General features: G+C 61.5%; 1 protein-coding gene across 1 annotated transcript; it reads right to left on the bottom strand.

Annotated features, from left to right (window-relative positions):
- Positions 1 to 5,349: 5,349 nt before the first annotated feature.
- On the bottom strand, positions 5,350 to 11,841 carry LURAP1 (leucine rich adaptor protein 1). Its single transcript, XM_068406518.1, has 2 exons — positions 11,598 to 11,841; positions 5,350 to 8,062 (listed from the first exon to the last, which is right to left on the bottom strand). Exons 1-2 carry the CDS (start codon positions 11,796 to 11,798, stop codon positions 7,373 to 7,375), a joined length of 891 nt encoding a protein of 296 aa, XP_068262619.1. The 5' UTR covers positions 11,799 to 11,841; the 3' UTR covers positions 5,350 to 7,372.
- Between the last annotated feature and the right edge of the window lie 114 nt (positions 11,842 to 11,955).

The following is an 11,955-nucleotide window of genomic DNA, read 5'->3' as shown; positions in this document are numbered from 1 at the left end:
CAGGAGCCCCCTTTGAAGCCCCTTTTTTTGCAAGGATGCCAGGAGGGACCCTGGTGCTGTGTCCAGCCCCGGGACCGACCGAGCCCCGGGTACCACTACAGCAGTGTGCGTGCGGGGGGGACCAGGCAGCTCCAACTGCTCCAGAACCTGCACCTCTTCAGTGCAGCAGGTCACTCTTTAAGTCCCTCTTTCCTCCCCTAAGCACCTTAGGGAGCAGGGGTGAAAGATGCTGGTGCTTTTTATAGCTGGTGTAAACCCTGCTGCTCACACCGCCTGCCCCAAGACCCAGGGCTGAGCCTCTGAAATGGGGGCAGCTGCCCAAAAACTGCCCTGAACCCCTTCGGTTCCCAGCATCACCTCTCTCCCAGGGCACAGATCCCAGCTGGGGCTGGTTCGGGACTCAAAGTCCCTTTGCAGAAGGCATTGGAGGGCCACGAGCATTGCACCCCCCTCCCCGTCACAGCACTCTGCAGGGGATGGACAGGCAGACAGACAGACAGAGATGCAGGGATGAGCCCCAGAGCAGCTGCCCGGCCTCTCTGCTCTGCTCTGAGACTCGTAGAGCCGGACCCAGCCCCACGGCACAGCCACAAGAAAGCCCGCGAGAGCGGCAGGAGCTGGGGGAGGCTGGGGGTGTCTTTCCTTTCTAATCCCCACTGCCTTTATCAAGAGGGAAACTGAGGCAGGGAGGGAGTGAGGAAGGGGCAGAGCGCTCCTGGCCGCGCAGCACAGGACCAGAGCCCTTTACAGGGCAGCCAGTGAGCTTTAATGGCTGACAAAGCTCCATGCCGGGATGTAACCCCTGAGCCCTAAGCTTTGGCGTTTTATCGGGGGGGGGGTTGGTGCTGGGGTGGCTGGTTTCTCTCACCCGGGCTGCACCCACAAAGCCAGGGATGGCATTTGGGCCATCCAGGCTTCATCCCTGGGGACAGAGGGGACTGCAGAGATGGGGCAGCAGCAGGTGTGGTGGGGTGGGAGTGGGTGCCTGGGAGGGGCATATTCCACCTCCCATCCCTGTCCCAATGACCAGTGCTGTCCCCCCACCCAGCCCCAGTCCCAGTGTCCCCCCAGGACCACGGCCATCCGTGGAGGACAGCGAGGGCTGAAGCTGCTTCGCTCCCATTTGGGGACACCCTCCTCTGGTCCTGCTCCCCATCCTTCCCCACTGGTGTCCCCAATGTTCCCCAACACCCCCCTGCAAGGTGGCCATGCAGCACCAGCCCGGGCCAGGCAGTGTCCCTGCCCTCCCCTGCCAGCCCCTGCTGCCCTCCCCACCGCTGTGCCATTTTTCCCTTAAGCAGCTCAGTTTTTACATCCCTCCAGCCAAAAGTCCCGTGACTCTGCACCCTGCCAGGGGGAACCCAACGTGTTGTTTAACCTTTTACTGTTTCTATTTTACTGCCCAGGGCAGATGCAGTTTTCTCCAGTCCCCGGCACCAGGCAGTCTCGCAGGAGAGGGCAGCATGGGAAATCCTGCCTAAAACCGCTCAGACCCTGCCTGCGCCGCTGTCCCTCTGCTGCAGGTCTGGCCCCTGTCTCCCACAGCCTCTTTGCAACACTTTTGCTGTAATTTTCCCTTTAAAAACCCCACAGGGGTAAAAAAAAAACCTCAGGGGGGTTCTTCTAGGTCAGGCTGCACTAAGATGGTGAAAGCAGATTAATTTCTCAGAAGAGCAATTCAGATTTTTCTTCCCCTTCGCATCGGGGACCGAAGCCGGGCTGGTGAGTGGGAGGTGGTGGCAGGAGCACACACAGCTTTTGGTGTCACCCCTGGGGTGACATTGAGCGGGAGCGTCCCCAGGTCCCAGCCCTGCGTGGGAAGCGGGGGGGACTCTTACCAAGTGATGGGTCACCCAGCTGGGAAGGAGAAGGTGGCACCTCTGGGACACTGTTGGGCTAGGGTGGGTGCCCACCACGCTGGGAGGAGGAAGGGGGGAGCTGTGCCACCGCTCCCTTTCGGCATCCAGCGTCCCCGAGCCCAAGCCTGTCCTTGTCACCCACCCACGCTCACGTGCCCATGAGGCCCGGAGCAGTCACGCTTGTTTTTCACTCTGAAGGAACACCAGGAAGCTCTAAAGCTGGAGGATCAGTCTCCAAAGCAAAGGCCTGGCCTGCTGCCAGCCTGGGCAGGGACCAGCCTGGGGACGCCTTTCCCAAAAGCTCAGCTTGCTCCTGGCTCGTGCTCCACCTTTGTCCCCACGTTCACCAGCTTCCCGGTCACTCAGCTGCTGACACCAAGGGCAGACTCAAGGGGGGACCTCAGGGGGCTCCCACGGGTGGGGAGAAGGCAGGAGGTGACTGTGAGACTCCCGGTTGGTGCATGGGCAGTCGGAGCATCCCCTGGCCAGTGTGGCTTCTCTGGCGTGTAATGAAGACAGGCACTGGGTGACATCTCCCCCTTCTCCTTGGCTGCCTCTGTGCACAAAATCTGTAGGAGGTTCCTGCCTTGGAGACCTGTAACCCTGGAGCAGTGGGAAGGAAAAGCTGGAAACCTGCTGGAAACCCAGGACACGAGAACCCTCCACTGGGCTGGTTTAACCCCATACTGGGAGGTCCTGGGCAGGGCGCGAGGAGCGGGCTGGGTGAGAGGGGCTGGCTGGAGGAGAGCTGGATGATGGGGCCAGGCTGGGTGCCAGGTCCCCCAGGACTGGGACTGAACGCCATCATGAACTGGAGGTGGCTTTGGCATCACGGGGGGATCACCACTTTGCTCCAACTGACACCAACACTTCAGCCTTGCCCAGGCGACCGTCCCTGCTGCCAGAACACAGTGGGGCTGAGAGCAGGGCTTGGGGGCATGACCAGCCCATCCTGCCCCATTTGTTGGCCTCTCCTGCCCCACGCTGCCTGCAATGCCTCAGGCAGTGCAAGCCCAGGGCTCTGCTTGCAGCGCTGCTCCTGGCAAGGCTTACAGGGAACCGTGGGGTGCTCGGGCTCAGTGGTCCCCAGGGGCTGGGGTGGCCTGGGGGAGATCCCCCACTGCCACTGGTGGGTGTCACTGGGTCACTTCATAGAATCACAGAATCATTTTGGTTGGAAAGGACCTTTAAGATCATCGAGTCCAATCATCAACCCAGCACTGCCAAGTCCACCACTAACCCATGTCCCTCAGCACCACATCTACATGTCTTTTAAATCCCTCCAGGGATGGTGACTCCACCACTGCCCTGGGCACTCCCCCTTCATCCCACTGCTCTGGCTGAAAACTTTCTCTCCAGGGGTGATTTTCAGGCAGGTCACCCTGCAGAGCAGCCCATGCTCAGCTCGGGGGAGCCGGTGGGCAGGACGCAGTCAGCCCCGGGTTACACTTGCTTCATCTGGACCTTTTCTTACCTTTTCATCTCAGCAGTGGGTGCCAGAGGCAGGATGGTAGCGGGGAGGTCCGAGACAAGCCTTGAGACAAGCTGGTGCTTGTGCGCAGCCCAAAGGGTGCATTTTAGAGCAGCCCCAAGCAGCCCTAACACAGAGTTTTCTTCCCAGCACCTGATCCCTGAGCAATGCACAGTACAAGGGACAACAGGGAGCATCCCCACCCCAGCCCCAGCGCCAGGAAGCAGGGGGGTGCCAGGATCTGTCCCCATAGGCTGCGCTTGCACCCGCATATCCCCTGCACCCGCTCCCTGGCTCACCCCACAGCGACGCACCCCACACCAGTGAGCCCACGGGGTTCTGTGGGGCCACGGGGCTGCCAGACCAAAGGCCGCGGCGGCTGGCAGAGGGGCTGGATGCCACCTCCCCTCCAGCCATGGGGACCAGGCTCTTCCCCTCCGGAAAAAGCTTATTTTCACGCTGCCTCCCCGCAGGAACTAACATAAATCACTGAAATGGCTGCAGAGCTCAGGGGACGGGCCCTTTCGGAGCCCAGATGCACGCAGGAAGGGGAAAGCCCAGGAGCCTTTTTAATAACTAGCAAGGGGAGCTATTAAAGTGTTTTACTGCCTCGTTAAGGCAGTCTAATCTCTGTGTATATCTTTAAAAAAAAAATTGGCTTGCTGGTGTTTTTATTGCAACAGAGGTGGGTGTTTTCTGGCACCGGCTGGGATCCTGCCTGCTTTATCTGCTTGTTTTCATACCTGATACGGGCGCCGAACAGCCCAAGAGCAGCCCAAGGGCGGCTGCAGGCAGGGCCAGGCAGCCCGCTCCTCCCGAGCAGCGGGGAGGTGAGAGGCTGCAGATCTGCCCTGCGGGCTGCCTCCCACCCACGGGTGCTCTGCACCCCATTGCTCCATTGTTCAGCAAGACGGTGGGTTTGGGACACGTTGGCTCTGCATGTGCCTGGGCAAAGCCCGGAGGTGGGTGACCCCCTCGTCCAGGCAGCCCAGAGACAGGGCAGGGGATGGCAGGAAAACTGTGAGGTCTCCTCCACCCCTCCAGCTCCAAGGGCTGAGATTTGGGGCATACCCAGATTTTGGGGCTATGGGTAACTTAGGCTCCTGTAAGCTGGGCTGAAGAGCCCATGGCCAGAGGAGCCCCAGCAAAGGCTCATCTGCAGCGATACAGAGCGCTCCGACCGCCGGGGTCTCGGTTTGGAAGAGGAATGGGCTGGGCACTTTGTTTCTAAGGTTTTCTTCGTTTTATTTGATTTTCTTTTTTACCTCAGCCCAGCAGAAATGGGGGAAATCCTGCTGAGTCCTGCTGGCTCCAGCACCCACCCCTCCACCTGCAAAAGCCCACGGTTTCAGAGCCAGGAGCTGGAGCGGATGCCGGGGCCGGGATGGCAGGGCTGGATAAAGCCGCTTGCGTTTGCTTTGGAAAGGCTGATGTTTGCATGAGCAGCGGCTCCAGTGGTTTTAAAGGGACCCACCCAGGAGCAAATCCCAACAGCCTGAAATCAGAGCTGTGGCTGCTCCCACCCCGCGCTGGGCTGGAGAAGTCTCTGTCCTACACGCAGGCCCCCCCTGCATGTCCTGGGTGGAGGAGGCCACAGGAGCCAGTGCTGAGGCTGCAGAACAAGGGAAGCAAATGGAGACCCCAGCACAGCTAAAACAGGCCTGGAAAACACCTAGAATGATCTTCCTTGGAAATTTGGGGCAGGAAGGGTGAAGCTGCTGTTTGTAGCTGGAGACATAGTTCAGCTGAGCTCAGTATGCCCCATCTCCAGGAGATCCAGTCTCACCGGCATCCTCGCTCCCAGCACACATGCTCTGGTACCCCGCATGATTTGAGGTGCCACCACCCTGGTGTGAGAAGGGACAGATCCCCAGACACATGGTCTGTGCCTGTTTCAGGACCGGGGGCTAAACTTGCCCTGCCTGCAGAGCTGCTGGTGGCTCCAGGGCGTTTCAGCCTGGAGCCTCTCCCCTTCCCCTAGAAACCCCCGTAAGCTCGGCAAAGCACCGACAGCATGGCCTGGGATAAACGCTACCATTTATTAAGCCAGCTATTTTTTGTTGAGAACAATTTTAATAGCACTGGAGGACTTACCCCATCTCCTCCCGGGACCCTCAGCTGATTCATGGCATGCAGGGCTAGAAGGAAAGCGGGGGACAGCCTCCTCGGGGTGACACGGGGGCTCAGCAGCAGCGGCAGAGCTACACAGGGAGCCACGAGCTGCTCGCAGGCGACAGCAAGCCAAGCACAGCTGCTCTGGGGCAGGCAGGTGGGATGCTCCCGCAGGGCAACCCAGTCCCGGTTTGCTGGGATTCCCCCAAGTCCTTGGCAAGTGCCATCTCTGGGAATTTTGGACATTGTCCTGCTCTCCACATCCATCCAGGGAAGCCTTGAGGATCTGCAGGGGAAGGGAGAGTGCTCGGGGGTCTCGGCACGGAGGGTAGTTTCCACTGAAGGTGCTGCTTCGGAGACACAAAGCTGAACCTGTCGTGCACCCAACCGCCTTCCTAACCGCAGGGAGCTCACATCTCGCATCTAAGAGTAGTCACAGCCAGGTCTTCCCTCTGTCTTGGCTTCCCATTGACTTCAGGACACATCTCCACTCCCACCACCCCAGCAAGGACAGAGCCAGGCTACGACCCACACAGGCAGGGGAACGACGGCAAAACCATGGCGAAAGCAAAGCTGTCACCGCACTCAGCTGGGGACAGATGCACCCGTGGGTTGTGAAGCCAGGACCCTCCAGGTTTGTCCACGTGCATGGAAGAGCCCCTCTCCTTGAAGCAGGGGGCTGCGGCATGCCCAGGTCCTTCCCTGCGTCGTCTGGTGAAGGGAACAGGTCCTGCCCAAGCTCGCACACAGCTCCAGCTGCAAGCCAAGCTCTACAAGCCAGCGAGGGGCGAGGGCTGTGCTGGGAGGCATGGGGGGCAGGCAGTAAAAGGCACAGGCAGAAGCCAAGGCTAAAAGGACAGAGATGTCTCCACATGGGCAGAGAAGCCTCATGTTTGTGGTTGCTGGTAGGGGGCAGAGACCTGGCACCACTCATCACACCGATGGAGAATCCCAGCCATGATCCCCATCACGCTGCTTCAGGGGAAAGCATGAGCCTTTTGGAGTCTGAGCCCCGCAGGCTCTACCAGGCTGCCTGTACGCTGCCATGTCCCGGGGTTTCTGAAGGACCTGGTCCCGAGCTGGGAGACAGTCCAGAAACAAACTGGGAGAACTGGATCTCCATCTCCCACCCAGGGCTTTGCCCTTCTCATGTAATCATACGGGGAAGGGAAGTCTGCACCGCCATCCTTCCTCCACAGGGCACGGATGAAGGCTCCCCAGCCCAACAGGAGCAGCGACAGAGACAGCCCGATCACGCTTCAGATCAGCTTCACAGAGGCGTTTAAACCAGGCAGGGCTTCACCCACCGGGAAGGGGGTTTTAGCATCCACCATGTGCTGTGGCCAAACCCCAGGTGCCCCAGGTCAACTCTGCCCTGGATGGACACTGGCCTTGAAGACGACAATGGAAATGAGCACATCCAACAGGGATGCCCAGCTGACGGTCCTGCCTCGCAGGTCACGCCGAGCGTGCTGGTGCCACTGAGCTGTGAACACGTGGGAGCATCTCCTGTCCTCTCTGGGCAGCCAGTTTGGGGGAAGGGTCCCCAGTTTTTGCAGGCAGGAGGCTGAGATTAGAGGAGAGAGGTCCCAGCAGTCCCAGTGTCCCAGGTTTCCCCACCAACCCTTCCCTGCCACCAACATCAAGGACAACTGAGGAGTGACCAGCCACCTGCACGCACCACCCCAGAGCAAAGAATTAAATTTACGGGGACCCACGGCATCCCACCTCTCCCACAAATTCACCGCAGGGCGGGCACCCCATCCCTCAGGGCTGCATCATCAAACACTGACAGGGGGGTCAGAGGAACAGTGCAACACCACCAAGCCAGCCCGTCACCCCTCCCCAGCCACCCCAACTCTCCCAAGCAGAGACAAGTGAAGCGAAGCAGGCAGTTGGGAGAGCCGGGCTGTGAAGGCGAAGCCACGGGCTACAAGAATGTCACGTCGTCCTGAGACTGCAGCCAGCGCCAGTGGGCATCATACTCCAGGTGCAGTTTGCTGTTGAGTTTGCAGTTCTCGAAGTCAGCCTCGGCTTTCCGAGCCTTCCCACCCAGGTTCCCCCTCCCCAGCCTCTCCCCCGTCCCCGACAGCAATTTGGTGTCTCTGCCTGGTTCCAGGAAGGAGGGCTGCTGGCCCAAATACCCGTTGGCCACCTGGGGCTCCTTAGCAAACCAGTGATCCTGGGGCAGCCCGGGTGGGGAGAGGTCCACGTGGGGCCACTCGTGCTCTGCTTTGCCCTGCTCTTGCTTTGCAAGACCCCTCTCGGGGTCAATCCTGACCCAATCCTGCTCCGCCCTGACCAGGGCTCTGCCCGGCACGGATGCGGCGGCAGTTTCGGCAGCGTTTTGGGAATACTCATCCATGTCATCAGCCAACGTGTCCAGGTAGCTCCCGACGGAGATGCTGTCGAGCCTGTCGTTGGGGTCCTGCAGGCTGTCCCAGCTGCCCCGCCGCGAGGCCGCCTGGCTCCCCACCAGGCTGTACTGGCTGCTGGCCAGGCTGCTGCAGCGGCTGGTCAGCGTGCTCCTCTCCTCCAGCAGCCACTTCACCGCCTCGATGCCCTCGTTCACCACCACCAGCTGCTGCAGGATCTTCACGTCGACCGCTCGCAGATAAGCCTGGCGGGGAGACAGAGAGCGTGGGGTTTTTGGGAGGACCAAGGTGACCCTGGTGACCGAGAGACCCAAATCCCAGCACACTCTGGCAGAGGTGTCACCGCAGTGGCCACAGGTCTCCCAAGCTGCTTGATGAACAGCATGGCATGGGGGAACACTCTGCAGGGAACCATCCCAGGGGAACCTGTCCAAGACCTGGGGACACAGCCATTGGGGACTGATGATTTATGATACCCACCGGCCACCAGCTCCCTTGGGGAAATAAATCCAGGGCACTTATGTCACTGTCTCCTATGGGGACAGGGGTAAGCAAGGAACTGGAGGCACTGGGTGCAGATCTGAGTCCAGAGCATCCCCCAAGCCCTGGGAGGCAGCTGTCAGGGCAGGAGGGACCAGGCAGGAACACACCGGGACATTGGTCAGATCTGGCTGGACCATCAGCACCTCCCTGGCCTGTTTCGGCCAGGCTCCTTCATGCATTTATTTACCTTCCTCCTTCTAGGGTCTGATCCAAGCCTGGTGACAACATGACACAGCAGGATTTGGAGCCTGAGACCCAAATCACTCCCAAAATGGGGGAGGACAGTGAAGGGGACGGGGGCTGCGGATCACACCGCTCGCCTCGCTCACTCCTGCGCCTCCGAGCCAGAGGAAGCTCTTTGCAAAACTTCAGTCTCTGCAGAAACATCTGTTTTCCTAACAGAGAGCCCCGCGTGCCAAGACATTCCTGTCTGTGTGATATTGGCTGCCGAAAGCCACTGGATTTCCCCTGCGCAGGACGCAAACATTTTGCCAGGAAAGGGAATAAGGCGGCAGCGTGGGGAGAGGGAGAGAAAGCCATGGCGGGACAGGTACAGGCAGGCTGGGAGCTGCAGATGCCCATGGGCTCGTTCACAAACACACCCCAGCCCCAGCACCAGCGAGCTGCGATGGGAATCCACCCAGCGCCCGGTCCCCAGCATCCAGCGCCCTCAGGGTCACCCACCCGCCCACGCATGACCCGCCAGTCCCTCGGGACCCCAGTCTCCGGTTCCACAGCGAGCACAGCAACAAAAGCATCCGAGGAAGAAGCCTGGGAAAGCTCCAGCCAGGGTCTCAGCACGTGACACCTCTCAGAGGACAACAAAAAAAAAAAGGGGCAAAGATTTGTAGAGACCGGACACCAACCCCCATCCCCTCCCCACGCTCCTCGAGCTGGATTTAAATAAAAAATAGCAGCGATGTGCCTGGATTGGGGCAGGAGCCAGCTTCGAAGTGCAGAAACTTCCTTTCTAGGCAAGTTATTTCAAAAATTGCCTACAATGGACTTTTCTGCACGCGCTGCTAAAGCATCTGGCCTTGGCAAGGGGAAGACGCGGGAGGAGGAAGGCTGGGAACCCCTCATGGGGGGGGGTGTCCCCGTTTTTCTCTGCCTTGTGCAACTGTGGCTGTCGGAGATGCCGGGGGAGCCACCCCGAGAGCAGAGGGTGGGGAAGCGCTCCCCGCTTTCCATATCGTTTGCTGGAAAGAGTTGGCCATCGATTTGCTGCTACTTCAGGCCAGCCTGACCCCCCCCGTTGCACCCCAAGAGACCCCCTCTCCAGCAAGGCAAGGTAAGAGTGGGAGGAGACCCAGGTCCAGCTGCTCTCTGTATTCCTCCAGATGCGGTGATGGGTACACCGCACCGACCCCATACCCATCCCAAAGCCCCCACGGTGCTCCCCGCACGGTGCCTGACGGCATCTGGACCCGGGGCAGCAGCAGCATCCAGAGGGGAGGAAGGTGACCATGGTCCTGAGTGCATGGCGGGGGGCGGAGGAGACCCACCTGGATCCCTGCTCCGGGATGTGACATGCTGCACTGCTCCATGCCTCAGTTTCCCCAATCACATCCCACAATGCTGTCCTCCCCCACATCCACTAATGTCTCCCCTTCTTTCAAAGGGGACCCCACAGGCCAGCAGAGCTGGGGGTCCATCATGCTCCTTCCCATGCTCTCTAGGGGAAGGCAGAGGAGGGAAGAGCATCCCCCTGGTGGGATACGGTCCTGCTCCCCTCCCCAGCGTGTGAGAAACCGCAGGCTCCATCTCCCTTCCAGACATCTAGCCCCAGGGATAAAACATCCTCCTCGGACCAGGAGGGGAGAGTGGGAACTGCTGTTTTCTCCTCCTACCGCCCTCTCCCAGGCCAGCTTCTCCTCTGAGCACTGGGTTTGCTGGTCTCCGCTACCGGGAGGGGAATTTCAGGTCCTGTTCATGGGGACAGGGAGACAGGGGGAGCGCCGTGCTGGGTTTTGGGCACCCGGGTGCCATTCCCAGGCTGCTGACCTGGGTGCGAGGTGTCCCAGCTTCTTCACCGGCCAGCGAGAAGAGCCAGGGCAGAGAAAGGAAAAGCCTTTCTGAGCCGAGGTTAATAACGCGCAGCCAAAGCCAGGCCTTGCTGGGCTGACCCTGCCTGCACCTGGGCAGGGCAAACACCACGGCAGCTTCCTCTTCCTCCTCCTCCTCTGAGCAGCCCAGGGCCCGCAGACCTTTCTCCTGGGGTCAGAGTGCAGCCTGGAAGGTGGCACGGAGGGAGGATGAAAGCTTTCACACCCATGGGGAATATCGAACCGGGCAACACGCGGGTGCAGAGGGCTCGGGCTGGGGGGGTCCCCAGCCCCCCGGGTGGCACACAGGGACGCGGGCATATTTAGCCTGTTTCCCTATGGAAACGATGCTGGTTCCCGCATTCTGGGTGTGCGTGGGAGAGTCCCTTCCCCCAGCAGCACTTGGACCCATTGCCCAACCTCGCCACACTCCCCGCAGGCGCAGGCATCGCCGGGATTTGCTCCCTCCACGACAAGAGGGAGGCGAGAAAGCTGCCACCCACGCTCCCACGGTCCCGGGGAAAGGCTGTCACCGGAGCCCAGCCCTTTACTAGCCACTGGAGAAGCCCCTGCAGGAAGCGAGCCCCAGGAAAAGCTCCCGGTGGTGCTTGTGCCTTGTCACCCAGGGGGTGACACCTGGGGAAAGGGGGATGGACGTGAAGGGCCGGACCCACCACCGTGCCCTTGGCGAAGGTCCCTGCCCTAAATCCTGATCCGTGGGACACCCCGGTCCCTGCAGGAGCCAGGGCCTGGGGGCGTGCAGGGGGCTGGACAGAGACGGGCAGAGGGGTCCGTGGGACCTCGCGGGGGGGATGCTGCGTGGGCCGGGGGGCAGAGAAAGGCCGGGGCGGGGGGGGTATGAGCAGGGGGCTGTTAACCCACACAGGAGAGAGCAAAAGGAGGCGGGACCCCAAAATGCAAGGAGAGCACGGGGGCACTATTGGGGGCTGTTACCGGCGGGGGGGGGGGGCAATTACCCCGGGGGGGATGCAGTTATCCCGGGGGGGGGGCGGTTACCCCAGGGGAGACAGTTATTCCTGGGGGGGGAGTTACCCCGAGGAGGGGCAGTTATCCCCGGGAGGGGAGGAGTTACCCCGAGGAGAGGCAACAGGTACCCCGGGGAGGGCAGTTACCCCAGGGGGGAGCAGTTACCGGCGGGGACAGGCGGTGCCCCCGGTGCCACGGGACTCACCAGGTCGAGGCGGAGCGCCCGGAGGCGGTCGGCGAGTGGCGGGCGAGCGCCGCGGGCCGGCGCGGGCGGCGCGGGCGGCGCGGGCGGTGCGGGGGCGGCCTCGGCCCGCAGCCCCCGCAGCAGCCCGGCGGGCGGCCGCCGTCCCACCTTGCTGGCCAGCTCCCGCAGGTCGGCGGGCAGCGCCTCCCCGCCGCCCTCCATGCGGGTGGGGCGGCGGCGGCCGCGCTGTCACCCCGGCCCCGGCCCCGGCCCCGCCCCGCCCGACGGCCCCGCCCCTCGCCACGCCCCCGCCTCCACCTGCCCGCACCCGGCTGCCGGGGGCGGGGGGAGCAGTCGAGCACCAGCGCGGTCCGCCGGG

The sequence above is a fragment of the Nyctibius grandis genome, chromosome 8 (assembly GCF_013368605.1).
Source record: "Nyctibius grandis isolate bNycGra1 chromosome 8, bNycGra1.pri, whole genome shotgun sequence".
NCBI classification, from domain to species: domain Eukaryota; kingdom Metazoa; phylum Chordata; class Aves; order Nyctibiiformes; family Nyctibiidae; genus Nyctibius; species Nyctibius grandis.
This window is presented reverse-complemented; position numbering and strand designations above follow the sequence as displayed.